Source organism: Notolepis coatsorum (assembly GCF_963971535.1).
Source record: "Notolepis coatsorum genome assembly, chromosome: 7".
Lineage (NCBI taxonomy): Eukaryota > Metazoa > Chordata > Actinopteri > Aulopiformes > Paralepididae > Notolepis > Notolepis coatsorum.
Window position 1 is genome coordinate 110,348,617 of NC_140171.1, and position 15,528 is coordinate 110,364,144.

At 44.9% G+C, this 15,528-nt stretch overlaps 1 protein-coding gene across 1 annotated transcript in view; it reads right to left on the reverse strand.

Moving 5' to 3' along the window:
- sorcs3a (sortilin related VPS10 domain containing receptor 3a) overlaps positions 1-15,528 on the reverse strand; it is a gene marked incomplete at both ends in the record, with an annotated part of 398,627 nt that overhangs the window by 260,342 nt on the left and 122,757 nt on the right. Inside the window, one exon of the mRNA XM_084317820.1 lies at positions 997-1,070. Within this exon, the coding sequence (XP_084173946.1) occupies positions 997-1,070 (74 nt within the window). The remainder of the gene's footprint in view (positions 1-996; positions 1,071-15,528) is intronic.

Genomic DNA, 15,528 nt, shown 5'->3' on the forward strand with positions numbered 1-15,528 from the left:
CTCACCGCGGGCGGGGGGCCCACCGCGTATCCCGACCGCGAGTCACTGCACTTCATGCCACCGGACGGTATAAACTTGCTTTCCTACTCATCTCGCTGGCTGCGGATTACAATAGACGGATAGGTTTTAAATTTTTTTCGTGGGAGAATTTCCCTCATGCTGTCTGGATTGCAGGGAAACAGAGGCCTTTGCCAGAGGTGCTGGCGTTCAAATGTCCTTGAAGGGGGGGCTCCGGTGGGGGGCAAGCCTGGCGATGGATCGTGTACATTATTTAGGATTACACCACTACGCTATTGGAAGTAGTGGCCCTGGATTTATAAACGTTACTGGGCACGTAGCCGGTGGCGACCCCGCGCACCGTACCCCTTGCATGTCGGGGGAAAAAGAGCAACAAGCTGGAATAGATCTGCGTTAGTGATGAGTGTGCAATTCCAGAAAAGGGGGGAGGGGTGGCGGGGGTGCTGCAGGGGGAAAGAGAGCAGCAGACATGATTGGATGAGAAGCGACAGGGACTTCCTGGGCCTCGTTATTAGTCAGAGCACCTCACACGCGTGTTATCTTGGTATGCACACATGCATGTCGGCTCCCTCCTGGACTGATGAAAAAGTCATGATTGTTTATAATATATGTATAGGATATGTGTCCAATCGTCTGACGCGGGGCGGTCCGCGCATTTGTATGAGGAATGAACCTGAGAACACAACAACATGGATGAGAGGAGGCCGAGCACAAAGCGGCATCCGACGCGGGGAGATTAATCGCCGCGCCAATCGCGACGGGGGTGGCAAATGAGCGGAGCATTCGGCTACATCGCCGGTCACTCACACACGCCTCGTCCGAAGTCATCAATATCTCTCGTTCACCCACGGAAAACACATGCGGCGTGCTCTGTAATCCGCGGGGGGGAACCGAACCCTAGGATGATAAGAGGCGGGTGAAGAACAGAGGAGGAGGAGGGAGAGGGGGGGGGGGGGGGTTACAGGCGGTATGACTCACCAGTAGAACCGATTTGGGGTCACGTGTTCATGAACAAGCTGCCACTTCCTGCCAAAGTCCAGGGAGCTGTACAACTGTCGACAACATTGGAGAGAGAGAGAGATAGAGCAAATAAGTCTTGTTAGCGAGTCAAGTTGAGCGCTTCCCTTTGTCTGTTCGGCTTTCCAAAGAGTCTGGGTGATTAAGAAGTTCTTCGGTTGGCGTTGGGGGAGCTTGAGTCATGGCTGGATAGCGCTACAAGGCTGAGCTTAGTCTGGGGCTATAAAGCATGCCGGGAAGATACGCTGACGTAGCTCTCTGAACCACTATCATCATTAGCCCCACTGACCGCTCAAGCTAACATATAGGCTGTGGTATAGATATCCCTATTTCCTTTCCACATTACAAATTAGTGCTATCATTGACCACAAATCAAAATCCTGAGCGTGACATGAGAGCAAAATGGCAGTGAATGAATGAATGAAAACTTTATTTAACATATGGGTACAATACAGTACAGCTCAATACACACAATTGTTAAGGGGATGCAGACCAGAGAAAGACGTTTATCTTGTTTACATCAGGGTCCCCTCATTTTCAATTCATAGTGACATTTATGACATACACAACATACATGCGTTTCAAGTTTCAAGTTTCTTTAATAGTTGTCATACAGAAGTACAGAATACTTTTATACAAAATGCTTCTTACTGTTACGCTCCAGAGACTGTGCTAGACAAGATAAGTATCAATAACATAGTATAGCATGTAAATTAGTAGAAAATGAGGTCACAGTGTTCAGTATAGACATATGTACATTACATTTATGACATAGGGACATACATGACATTTGTGACATATACGATATGCAAATATACAGTACTGTTACCCAGAGATCTTAACAGAAAATATATACATATGATGGGGAGGAGACTGTACATTAGGAGGGTTTGGACATTTACCGTGGCCAGTTTCAAATTGCAGCCTCCTGTAGGTGCTCTTTAACACTTTCACGACCGCTGGGATCCGTCTAATATAGGGGTTGAGGACCAGTGTTTGTCAACAGACCTGTGTCTTTTTGTACAGCTATAGCTATACTTTATAGTATTGCTATCTGTCCATTCTCATTGTCAATTGCGTTCATAAACCGTCCCTTCAAAATGGCTTAAAGAAAAAAAAATGCATCAATAGGTTGTCATTTTATAGCGTCATGAATATGAGCATTATTGCGGATTTTGTCTCATATATTTTCTGGAAAGCTAGTTATAGGGCTAATAGCTGCTAACGTTATATATTCAACGGCATTTCCGTTTTACATATGCTAAAGAAATAACTTCATATGATCGGGGCTGTCCCAAAGCATGTATGCATGAAAGGGGGGGGGGGGGGGGGGCGGGGGACGTCGTTTAGTATTATTGATTACCAATAACAGTGTCCGTGTAACTAGCCACATTCACTGATCGGCTGCTTGCGTCTCATAGCAAGCTCTGATCCGGCTGTAATTTAGGTGAAAAAGGTCTTACCGTGAGCCCGTGGGATACCCCCGAGCATTTCCCCGTTATCGATCGGCATCTGGTAGATCGATATGTCCATTGGCTGATGATAAATCCCATTATTCCATGGTGAAATCTGCGATTCTAAACATAATCCACGGTACATGATGCTGGTTCAGGATCCGGGTACAATGAAACTCCATTGAAAGAAAAAAAATTAAGTTTTCCATTCGCCCACAGGGCATACTGCAGTGGAGCGATGGCGCCCCTAAGAGGATCTGGCCGGTATTGCACGTTCTCAATTTCATAGACTAGGGTAGATCTGCAGAGCCGGTCGGCGACCTTGAGCCGGTTATTAAAATGGAATAACAGCAATAACAAATGCCACGGCTATATACGTGCCTCTGGTCCACAACGCATGGATTCGAAACCCGTATTTATACGTGGCTGGGCGCCAATGTGTTAAGAGCGGTTTTGAATGTGGGTAGGGATTACATTTTTTTTACGGCTGTGGGTAGGGCGTTCCACATTGTTGTGGCATAATTGCGAAACGTGTTTAGTCCCTTGTTTGTGCCGAATCTGGGTTGCACATGATTTGTGGAACTCCCTCTGGTGTTGTGGGCGTGGTATTCACTGACCTTTGGGAAGTATTTCGACATGTACATGGGTACCTGAGTGGTGTAGTGTATCTTGTAGACCAGGCCCATTGCAAGTTGCTGTACTCTGTCGTCTACTCTAAGCCATCCTAGGTAGTCAAAGTGGGCAGGGGTGAGGTGGGTTCTAGGAGTAAGGTCAAGCAGTAGTCTGACCAGTTTGTTTTGTGATGTTTGTAATCTTGTTTTTAGCACCTTTGAGGTGCTTTGGTACCATGAGGTGCAAGCATAGTCGTAGTACCCTTGAATGAGTGCTCCTGCCAGAGTCTTCAGGGTATTCTTGTTTACCAGAGAGGAGATCTGGTACAAGAATCTAGTTTGTTGGTTGACTTTTTTGATTACATTGGATGCCATTTTGTGACAGGAAAGATTTGCCTCTAGGATGGAACCCAGGTATGTAATTTCATCTTTCCTTGTGACAATATTGTCACCCATTGTAACTGAGAAGCCGTCGGTCTTGCTGAGTTTGTTATTTTATCCAAAGAGAATGGACTCTGTTTTACCCAGGTGTAATGATAGTTTGATATCAGCGAGCCAGGTGCAGATTCTGCCGAGTTCCGAGCTGAGGGTTTTTTCAACCTGTAACTTGTTCTTGTCAGAGACCAGCAGGGCTGAGTCGTCCACGAACAAGAACAAGTTGCAGTCACAAGCTGACGACATGTCATTTGCATAAATTAGGAACAGTAGCGGGCCTAGTATGCTTCCTTGTGGAACACCACAGCTCACTGGGAGGGGGGGGGGGGGGGTATAGTAACGTTTACCTCCACCATCCGGTATCTCCCCTCCAGGTAGGATTGCATCCAGCTCACTGATAAGACTATCAAAACCAATTGCTTTTAGCTTGTCAATCAGAAGGGAGTGATTGACAGTGTCGAAGGCCTTTTGTAGGTCCAGCATGACCATGCCGCAGTATTTGCCCGCGTCCACCTCTTGTTTGATGTGGTTGTTCAAATAGAGAAGGCATGTGTCAGTGGAGTGGGATGTTCTGAAGCCAGATTGGAATTCGTAGATTGGATTTTTTTCCGCAAGGTACTTTTCAACCTGTTCGTAGACAATTTTTTCCATAGTCATATGGATATGGCCAATGGGTGCAGCTGAGAAACACAGCTGAGAAGGTAATAGGAGGACAACTAAACGTGAAATAGACACATCGTTAATGTGGATGTGTTTAGACTAAACACAAGAGAGAGACATTACTTTTCAGAGGGTTTGTGCTGCAAAATGATTCACACTTCGTACCAAATTCATAAAATTCACATTTATACGTCAAATATTGTGGGCCGTAAAACCAGCGTGCGACAGTGTGCAGCATGTCTACGTGAACTCGAGGAACAATATATATAGCCTTGTTGACGTGCAGGTGTTTGGAAAGCGCGGAGCCTGTGGCCCAATTTTACTGGTCTAATTACATATCCTGTTGCTCTGGCTCACAATTAATAACTAGAGTGCATTTCCCCCCATTATACTGATTGATGCTCCGGATGAGGTTCCCTATATCATGCTGTGCTTGTGCGGATTGTTATTTTCTTCCAACACACCAAGTCAGTGGCCCCAGACAAGCTCTATGCTAATGTTCCTACTTGTTACCTTTTATCACAGCAAATCTGACACTTACTCTGATAAAGGGATGCACATTTGTCAACCTAAGCAAATTAATTTGTCAACGCTGCAAGGGGGGGGGGGGGGGGGAGCATATTTAGGTCAGCAGGTGTTTTCTTGTTTTGTTTTGTTCTTCTTATTATGTTTAAGAATCCCATCGCTGATGTTCTCACAGTATGCAGTGCTGGAAAGTACAGGAAAAGACTGGATCGGAGTCTGCTTGAATTCGCCCGTATTCTTTGGATTTTGGATATCGCACGTGATCATGCCGATCGTTCCATCATACAATCGGTATTTAAAAGCCCTGTGTGTCTATTCACAACATTCAATATGCAATCGACAATGATAAACAATGGGAAGACACTGGGACATCTATCTTTTTTGTCTCCCGCTGTTGTATTGGGATCCAGTAATTGACTGTGAGCAAACATTTGTCTGAACCTTTGTGAAATAGAACAGTATCCTAACAGAGCCTTTGTTTGCATTTGTTACCCACGTGCCACATGCTGACTTTGATCTCTACTGGTTTTGCTAACCTTGGTAAAGAGAAGGCCCCCGGTGGAGCCCGGGAGCCCCGTCTTAGCGGCAAGGCAGGCAGGGTCCCACATCGCTTTGGACAGTGACATATGACACCACTGGGCGAGCTTCCCTCTCCTCTCCGCCATCCATCAGCTCAATGACATCTTAAATTCTAAAGCTTCGGAGCTGTCACAAAGTGAGCTTCGTAGTTTCCCGCTCACGTCGATAAATCACAAACACAGCCGAGCCTGCCGCCTAGTCACCGACGGAGCCACTGACGGCATATAGGGACCCCTTCAGAGGACAGTAACTCATAGGGTGATTGAGGAATCGCAGCTAGCGCGTTGGTTAAACTGATGTATTGGTGTTGTTGTTGATTCTAAGTATCCAAACATGTGGGTGTCCTTCTCTCTCTCTCTCTCTCTCTCTCTCTCTCTCTCTCTCTCTCTCTCTCTCTCTCTCTCTCTCTCTCTCTCTCTCTCTCTCTCTCTCTCTGCATTACACTCTCCTCAGACACTGCCGGCCGAGCGTGCCGTTTATTGACGAGTTGTTTTGGAGAATCCAAACCGGCTTTGTGTGAACTACAATGAAAACAATCGCTATTTTACAATAAGCACTTCGGCAAAGAAGATCGTCTGTGGCTCTGTTTGCACTGGAAGTTGATAGTAAACACATAGTGATTAATATGTCGGAGGCAGACTGCAGTTTGTTGTATTCGTGCGTGAACACATTAAGTCCTGTTTGTGCTTTTAAACAGTGGATCCGGGCTCTGTGCGAAGAAAAGAGAACAGGGGGGCGTCGTGTTTGTTTTGACTGAGGAACAACGGAGCACTTGAAAACATGAAGCAGACAAACAAGCACAGCTTGGGCATGAAAGAACAAACACATCCGACGGTGCGCGAAGGCCAGCGGGGCCATGTTTGTTTTCTCATCTTAGGAATAATTGATCCTCATCAGGATTCAGTGCAAATGTATCGCCATGCGTCATGTCCAGGCCGATTTTATTCAGAGTCTTTTACTGTAGGTCCATATTCCTCCTCACAGTCTGGATCAGAGTCTTACAGGTCTGTTCCTCCTCTCAGTCTGGATCAGAATCGTACAGGTCTGTTCCTCCACACAGTCTGGATCAGAATCTTATAGGTCTGTTCCTTCTCTCAGTCTGAATCAGAGTCTTATAGGTCTGTTCCTTCTCTCAGTCTGAATCAGAGTCCTTGTCTGTCCCTTCACACAGTCTGAATCAGAGTCTTACAGGTCTGTTCCTCCTCTCAGTCTGAATCAGAGTCCTTGTCTGTTCCTTCTCTCAGTCTGAATCAGAGTCTTATAGGTCTGTTCCTCCTCTCAGTCTGAATCAGAGTCTTATAGGTCTGTTCCTCCTCTCAGTCTGAATCAGAGTCTTATAGGTTTGTTGCTCCTCACAGTCTGAATCAGAGCCAAGGTCTTATAGGTCTGTTCCTCCTCTCAGTCTGAATCAGAGCCAAGGTCTTATAGGTCTGTTCAGATAAGCCCATTGCTCGATTCCATCAGCCCATGCTTCCTCAGACCTTCAACCCCTAATGCAAAAGAAATAGCCATCAGCCCATCAGCTGTTAAACGAAATAACTTTTACAGACCTCAAGGGGGACATGAACAGGTGGTATTTCTCCATTCTCCAGAGGGCAGTGATAATGGAGTTCATGTCTGGAGGTGTTGTTGCTCTTCATGTGCAAGCAGTGGTGTAGCGGAGGGAACCTCGGAGCTTAGGGGGCCCCGCCCCCACTGTAGGCTATCCTCTTAGATTTTGTAACGCGGGAACAGGGTGCAGAGGGCGGGCCCCCCCCCTGCTATGTTGCTGGGCACCCCGTCCCCGTCATGTGTACGCTGCCTGTAGTACAACAGTGTATCATTATAATAATTTGCTCACCTGCGATAGGGCTAGCCGGCTGATAACTAATGTTCATTGGCAGGCTGGGCAGCGTTCAAAACAAAGCGGGACGCATTTCTCATATAAATAACGTTCATTGGTTGCGTTGCCGATAAACATGAAAAATGAAGCGCCACTACCCAAGCGGTGCTCAGAAAAGCAAAATGAGAGCGAAAGCCCAACAGGTGAGGGCAAAACTACCTAAAATAACGCCATTGTTCCGGCAGGCAGCAAAGGTAGACGTAGACTCTAACGTTACTGCAGATAGACCGCTAGCAACCCCCCCGGCCGTCAGCTCCGAGTCCAGGCAGACAGCCCAGCAGCCCTATTACAGCCAACTCCGAGCCAGCTAGTCGTGCCTCGCGCTTCGAGACAGGTTAGACATTAGAATAATATAACGTTTTATTCGCATAACCAGTACGAGTATGCTACAGGTTACATTGGAATTGGAATCAAATCCATTCTTTTTTGCAGGTCAGCAAGAAGTCAGCTGTGCCCCATCCGAGGCCAGTTCAGACATAGCCTGGATACTACCGAGGACATTTCAAAAGTAGACCAACTGAGCCAAGTGTTCAGATATGTTACTATAGCAAATGATGAAAATGGAAACTCTACAGGGCTTCCATGCAGTCACGGACCAAACTGCCGCAGGTCTAGAGAGAGAAATTCTCGAATCGATGGAGAGAAAGGGGATATGACGGGGCTAGCAATATGAGTGGCGTTTACTCCGGTGTACAACAACGCATAAGGGATAAAGAGTCCAACGCAGTGTACATTCATTGTGCTGCGCACAATTTAAACCTTGTACTCAATGACGCCAAGATATACCTGAGATAGAAGACGTCTACGACACTGTTGAAAGGCTATATGTATTCTTTAGTGGAAGCATCAAACGATGGGAGCTTTTGGAAACACACCTCTCAGTGCCCAAGGCTGGCCAGCCTACACTGAAGAGACTATGCCCGACACGATGGGCATCAAGACAAGACGCCGTCCCAATCATTGCGGTTCCGTTATGCTGACATTATGCAAGCGCTAACTAAGATAGACTTGCTCTCCAAAAAAAGCGAGGAACGTGCCGAGGCGACTGGCTTGAAAAAGGCCATGGAGAGCTTTGAGTTTGTTTTAACGACTGTAATACAGGGCAAGGTCCTTGAAACAGTCAACATTGTGTCCCCGGGGGGGGGCAGGTGGCGCACGGAGATTACGTTCGTCACCAACACCGGGAGACACTAGGATTCGTCTGTTCGAATCCAGCTCCCGGCGTTGCTATCAGCTTGGCTGGCCCCTCGCACTGATACAATTGGCCGTATCAGAGGGTGGGAAAGCTGAAGGGTGGGTCCTGGGCGTTGTGGACAGCGACCCCTACAGTTCGGTCGGGGCGCCTGCTCAGCAAGGGTTGGATCTGAGGAGAGATAGTGTGGCCTCCCACACGCTACACTCTCCCCGGTGAGAACCTGCGCGGCCAGGTTGGCCTGCCCCAGGCTGCACATGCGTCGGAGGAAAGCATGTGACAGTCTCCGGTCGCCCGGACCAACAGTAGGGGAAAGTACGCAACAACCAGGAAGGGTGGGATGGGAGAGAAATCGGGAAAAAGGAGGGGAAGAAAGATAATAAAAAAAAAAAAAAAACATTGTGTCCCAAGCTCTCCAGCACAAAGACGTGGACCTCTTACAGGCGACAGCGATGCTTGGTAACGCAACCGATACACTTGCCCAACTCCGAGGAGAGTTTGATGGCTTAAAAGCGCACAAAGAGGCACTTTTCAGAGCTGTGAGGACCAGCGGCTCCAAGACCCAGGGGAGCATTTTAGAGTGGCGGTATTTTACGCAATTATCGATATTGTCGTTGCCAACTTAAAAATTGATTTGTTGGAATGAGCGAAGTTGCACAGCGATTTTATTTTCTGCTTCCCCGCGAACATTTGCGCGCAACAGACAAGGATCTGTCTGAGTCCGCAAGTGCTTTATCAGGCCAGTATAAAGACGACCTGTCAGCAGAGTTTCCTTTCCAGATCCTGTCCCTCTGTAATGCTCTTAGGCCTACTATAAAGAAAATTGAAAAACAACCTTGCCCCTCCCTACCTGTCCGACCTCCTCCACCGGCACACGCCCACCCGTCGCTGATGCCAACCTCCTAACACCTCCCACGACAGGGCCTTTGCTGCTGCTGCCCCCTCCCTCTGGAATGCCCTCCCCAGCCATATCCGTGATGCAAACACCCGGACATCTTTTAAATCAGCCCTCAAAACCCACCTTTTCAATCTTGCTTTTCGTTGAGCATCTGGAAAAGTGCTATATAAAATAGATGTATTATTATTATTATTATTATTACAATATACCTTCATGTTACAAAAAATACACAGCCACTTGTTTGTATTTGTCAATTATGTTAAAATCAGATGTATATTATTATACAGTTCCTACTGACCTTGCTGTTTAAATCAGATGTATATTATACAGAAAGTTCCTACTGACCCTACTGTTTAAATCAGATGTATCTTTATACAGAAAGTTCCTACTGACCCTACTGTTTAAATCAGATGAATCTTTATACAGAACGTTCCTACTGACCTATACTGTTTACAAAAGATGCCTGAAAAAATAAACATTTAAAAAAGTGGCCACGATGTCTATCCCATGTCACTCTATTATTGATTTAGGGGAGGGGGCGGGGCCCCATGGTCCGACCTGCGGGGGAGCCCCGAAATATTGCGCAACTCCACTGTGTGCAAGTATGCGTATTTGTTTGGGGAATAAATCACTAGGTTTATATATTGTCCTAATGGCGTGGAGGACGAGGAAAAAGCTGGATGCTATACTGGAAATCTCCTCCCACCCCCTCTGTGAGGAGCTAGCCGGGATGAGGAGCACATTCAGCCATATACTACCCCCCCCTCCCCCCAACCGCCTCGGCCAGTCTTTCATGCCAGTAGCCATCAGGCTCCACAACCGTGGGCACGGACTGCTGCCAATTGCTGGAGAGCTAACAGCTGGTGAACTTGAGAACTGTTAGGACTATCTGACTCTATAATAAATAAATACATATAATCATAAAACACTGCACGGACTCTGGTGCAGTATGTTACTATGGTTTGGACCATTTATACTATCATCACTATTACTACTGTCTGATTAAATCCTGCTGCTCAGTATCATTCCCTACTACTACTGTTATCACTATTATCATTACTTCTTGCATCCCTTCCCCATGACACTTGCATTTCCCCAAGGGGATTAATAAAGGAACGTATAGGATTGACTTAGAATGCAACGTCTCCAAAGTGTTACAGCAGCCTCTTACCTGACAGAACCTTTACTTCATATACTTGTTCTGAAAACAAATCGAGCGGTATATCAAACTCAGTGGTAAATCAAATTAAGTTTCAAATGAAGATTCAAATTCCACTCCCTCACAAGATTAGCGAGACATCAATCAATGAACAATAAGGAATAATTTAGGGCTCGGGCCCACTCAGTTTATCTTCGTTTTTATTCTTTCTTTCTTTTCGCTGCAAGTGCTCTTGGGAAAAGCCTCCCGATATAATAAACAGTATAACAATATAATTAACTCTGAATATAAAAGAATGAGAAAAAGCCACTACACTACCATTACCACTGCTACCCCATGTTATGGTTGTGTTCAGTGTTCAGGTTAGTTTCAAAGTTTGATTAACTGTTATGGTTACCATATGAAGTTCTATTTTAATAAGGGTAAGGGTTATGTTTAGGGTTACGGTTAGTTTCAAGGTTCGATTAACAAGGTTTAATGTAACAGCATTTACTGTTAACAGTTTAACGGATAGGGTTGAGGCTGTCGTGTTGAGTGTGTCTCTGACAGTAGGTTTATGCACACACCTACCGACGTTGCGTACCGTCTTCCAGTACACTTATACGGCTAACCACGGACACTACGGATAGCACCGAGGGCCAAAAACAGTGTGTGAAGAACACACGCCTAAGGATGTCTGAGCATGAAGAATACATGCAGAGGTTATGTGCCAGTATGTGGGTTTAGGGAGGGCTAGCTGGCTCCCATACGCAGACGTTAGTGACAAGTACTATCACTACTGACCCTGCTTCTAACCATAAGCTACAGTAGCTATTAGGGGTGTAACGATGCAACCTCACAAAGATTAACCCAGTAGGGCCCACCGTGACACAGGTGTCACACGTACTTTACATGTCCTGGAAATGTCCATATAAAGCTTTTTTCTTGATTTTACCTCATGAAGTCCCAAAGGGACACCAGTGGAACATCCTGGTGGGGTCATGTGACAGATCATGTGATGTTGTGCTCCCATAAACCACCTTTCCACAATGATGACTGATGGTGGTGACTAAATTACAGAAGTAGCTAGCATTCAAAAGCTAGATGTTTGTTGCTAAAAGGTAAGATTTGCCCATTTAAGAATTATAATGCTTACATAACGTGGTCTTTATGATATATAACCTGTTGTGAACACATTTCTTGAATAAAATGATAAAGAAAACAATTGATAAAAATCGCTGTGACACATACGTCACACCGGGCATATCACCTTAAAATGTTCATGAAAATTTGCTGTGACACATATGTCACAATGCGAACAGTGGGGCGACAGTGGCTCGGGAGGTAGAGCAGTCGTCTGGCAATCCGGAGGTTCCAGGTTCGATTCCCGCTCCTCCTGGGCAGCGTGTTGATGTGTCCTTGAGCAAGACACTTAACCCCTAATTGCTCCCGATGAGCAGGTTGGCACCTTGCATGGTTGCCTCCGCCGTTGGTGTGTGAATGTGTGAGTGAATGGGTAAAAATGTGAGTAACAAATTGTAAAGCGCTTTGGATAAAAGCGCTATATAAAAAAGCAGCCATTTACCATTTACAATTATTATGATCTGCTCAGTTAATTAGTCTGATTCAATGATACATTTTAGTTAATATATTTTATATTGTTCAATTGAATCGATGCATCGTTACACCCCTAGTAGCTATGATTTATTTTTCGAAACACACCTTAACGTGGGCACACGTCCACCAGTGCAGCAGCAATGCAGAGATATTCCATTCTAAGGTTTCACAGCATGGCTTGCCCCTTCTAACCAATCAGATAGGCTCAAAGGATTACGTTCAATAACAACACAATTTAATGGTTGGGTCTAAATGGACCTCACTTTGTCAAGCCGGCAGTATTCAATTACGTTCCTATTGAATGCAATTTGTATGCAGTTGAGTCTATGTGGTTCTCATTCCAATCCAATTGCATTCTTATTGAACGTAATTTGTATGTGGTTAAAGTCTACATGGTCCTCATTCCAAATGATTGAAAACTCTTACCAGTAGTAGTATTTTTCATTTTAGGGACCTTCCACTCCACCAGATGTCAAAGCGAAATATACTTTTCCACAATATAGCCTACAGAACTAGAACGGGTGCTCATTGGTGCTTATTGTAACTTTTCATGAAGTGACCACATGGATCCTGAGTAATCAATCATGCCCACGTTCATTTTGATTGATACTTGAAGGTATTGTGGTAGATAAAACTCCCTTCCCCCACCTATCTTTGATCTCCTCACCGATCTCCCCTACCTACCCTCATCCCGCATCCTTAACCCCAACAAACCCTCGCCCACCTTTCCCCAAAATGTCATGACACCCTTATACCTATGGCCCCCACCCCTCTCAGTTTTGTAGGTATAACGATGTAGAAGATCCGATGGGGGTTCGCTCATTCCGGTTGTCCTAGCTAGCCACCTCATTGAGAGTCATCCAGCCATAGGCTACTCTGACTATTTTTGTGTTGATACTTTGACTGAGTTAATAAACTGTATTAACCAGGTCTCTTTTGACTGAGTAAGTTATTCAGCTTCGGCTACTTTCCACCACAGTATCTATTTCTTGTTGTCATGATTCCGAGACATAGATTAATTGTGTGTGTGTGTGTGTGTGTGGGAGTGTAGGGAATGTGGCTATTATGTTGTTATGTATCACATTTTGTATTCTGTATTTCTTGTATGTCTACCTGTACAGGGACTGCATACAGAAATTAGCTGAGCGCTAAATCTGGTGCAACGCATCTCCTCTCATTAATTGAGATGAATGTAAGTTGTACATGGTCCCTGACAAACTAAACAATAAACTAAACTAAACTACAGTGGTGGAAGTACACAGTTCCTTTACTCAAGTAAAAGTAGAAATAATCAGATAAAAGAGTACTCTGGTAAAAGTAGAAGTCCTCCATTCAAATTCTACTGAAGTAAAAGTGGAGAAGTATTTGCTATTGAATGTACTTAAGTATCTAAAGTAAAAGTACACATTCTATATGAGGTTTGTGTATTTAACCAGCTTGCGACTCACAACAACAGACGTATGACTAGAAGGAAGGAGACGTGATAGTCTCTTGGCACACAGAATTTTTTGCTAACAATGGAAAACAAATATTACTATCAAAGTGAAGCTGGTTATTCTCAGTCGAGAACACGAACTTCCCACCACAGTTAGGACAGCCGAAAAAGCAATACTTGTATTCTGCACCTTTCTAAAAGCTCTGAGGATTATTATTATTATTTTATTAAATCATAACTCTACTTAAAGATGTTATCTGTAGCACTTTCAAATGTTCCATGTTTTGGTTATTTGAAAATGTTTAAATGATTTCCTTGAATCTGTGGAAAATGTAATTTTTAAATAATTTGTTTCCCAGAACCTCTTTCTGCCCTTGTATCGAACAAGCTGTTTTTTGGTGTGTGTAGCAAGCACCGGATTTGAAATTCATTATTCCTTGGTATGACTTCACAAAGGGCAGCTTGTCAATCTGATGACTTTGTCATTTTCCTCCAGCGCCCAAATAATACATCAGATTGCCAAATCCATACCACAACCAGGCAAAACCTGTGAATTAGCAACACCTGCTTGCTAGCAACCCACTACTACCACAGCAATAAAAAAAGATAAACAAAAAAAACACTAACCTTCTTACTGTCTTATACTATCATGCTCTCTTCCTACTATACTAATATGTATTTATTTACTACTATGCACTCAACAACACTGCAGCACCCAAGTTTCAGCACTGTTTGATGAACAATGGGTCTCATTCCCCAAAGTTTTCCAAAGAGTTCTCTTGGAAGACTTATCTTGGAACCGACTGAGACAGAATCAATGACAAGTTCACACTGAGTCCCCAACGTGCTGGTAATATGTCTTAAGTGGCTCAAACGGTCGCACCTGTGATATGATCTGATATCTGCTTGGGGAATGGTATTATGTCTCAAACACGAATGTGCGTCCCCGTTCAGGTCATTTGCATACAAAACAATGCCTCCAGAGCTCCTTATAAGGCAAAGTAGTGACGCAGCTGTGTGGAAATGGATGCGGAAGTGCCTTGCGAGTCTTGCGCGACCCATCAAAATGAGATTAGATTAATGTATTGTCATCATATATAGTACAGCTCGTGGACGCGGTACACCTGCCGCAGCGCGCACACACACACACACACACACACACACACACGCAGGGCCGCCTGGGAGAAATGCGAGGCCCTGTGCGAGATTTAACGCGAGGCCCCCCCCCCCCCCCCCCCCCAAAGGTTAAAAAAAAAAAATATATATATATATATATATATTTTTTTTTTATACAGTCAACATATTCTTAAATAATAGCGCTGCCCGAGGCGGGGCATGATACAGTCAACATATAGCAAAAGAGAGAGCGAGAGAGAGCTCCCGTTCTACAGTCAATATACAGTGTACAGAGAGAGAGAGAGAGAGAGAGAGACACATTGGAAAGAAATTTAAATGCTATTTGGCCCTAAACAGAGAGTACACAGTGGCAGAATACCTGAGCACTGTGACTGAAGATCCTTGAGCACAGCCTAGCCATCGAGAAAGGCCGCCATAGGCAGACTGTGTGTGTTAGAAAGAGAGAGAGAGAGAGAGAGAACATGTGTGTTTGTCATGTGTGTGTGTGTTAGAGAGAAACTAGAGCATGTATGAGAGATTCAAAAGGACAAAGATCAACACTTAAATCCAAGAGAGAGAGAGAGAGAGAGAGAGAGAGAGAGAGAGACACACATTGGAAAGAAATTGAAATGCTATTTGGCCCTAAACAGAGAGTACACAGTGGCAGAATACCTGAGCACTGTGACTGAAGATCCTTGAGCACAGCCTAGCCATCGAGAAAGGCCGCCATAGGCAGACTGTGTGTGTTAGAAAGAGAGAGAGAGAGAGAGAGAACATGTGTGTTTGTCATGTGTGTGTGTGTTAGAGAGAGACTAGAGCATGTATAAGAGATCCAAAAGGACAAAGATCAACACTTAAATCCAACAAGAAGAGGGTCTATACCAGAGAAACCAAAGCAGCAAGGAGCCAATGGCCGACATCAGCTAAATAGGCTAGCCAGGTACTGTGACA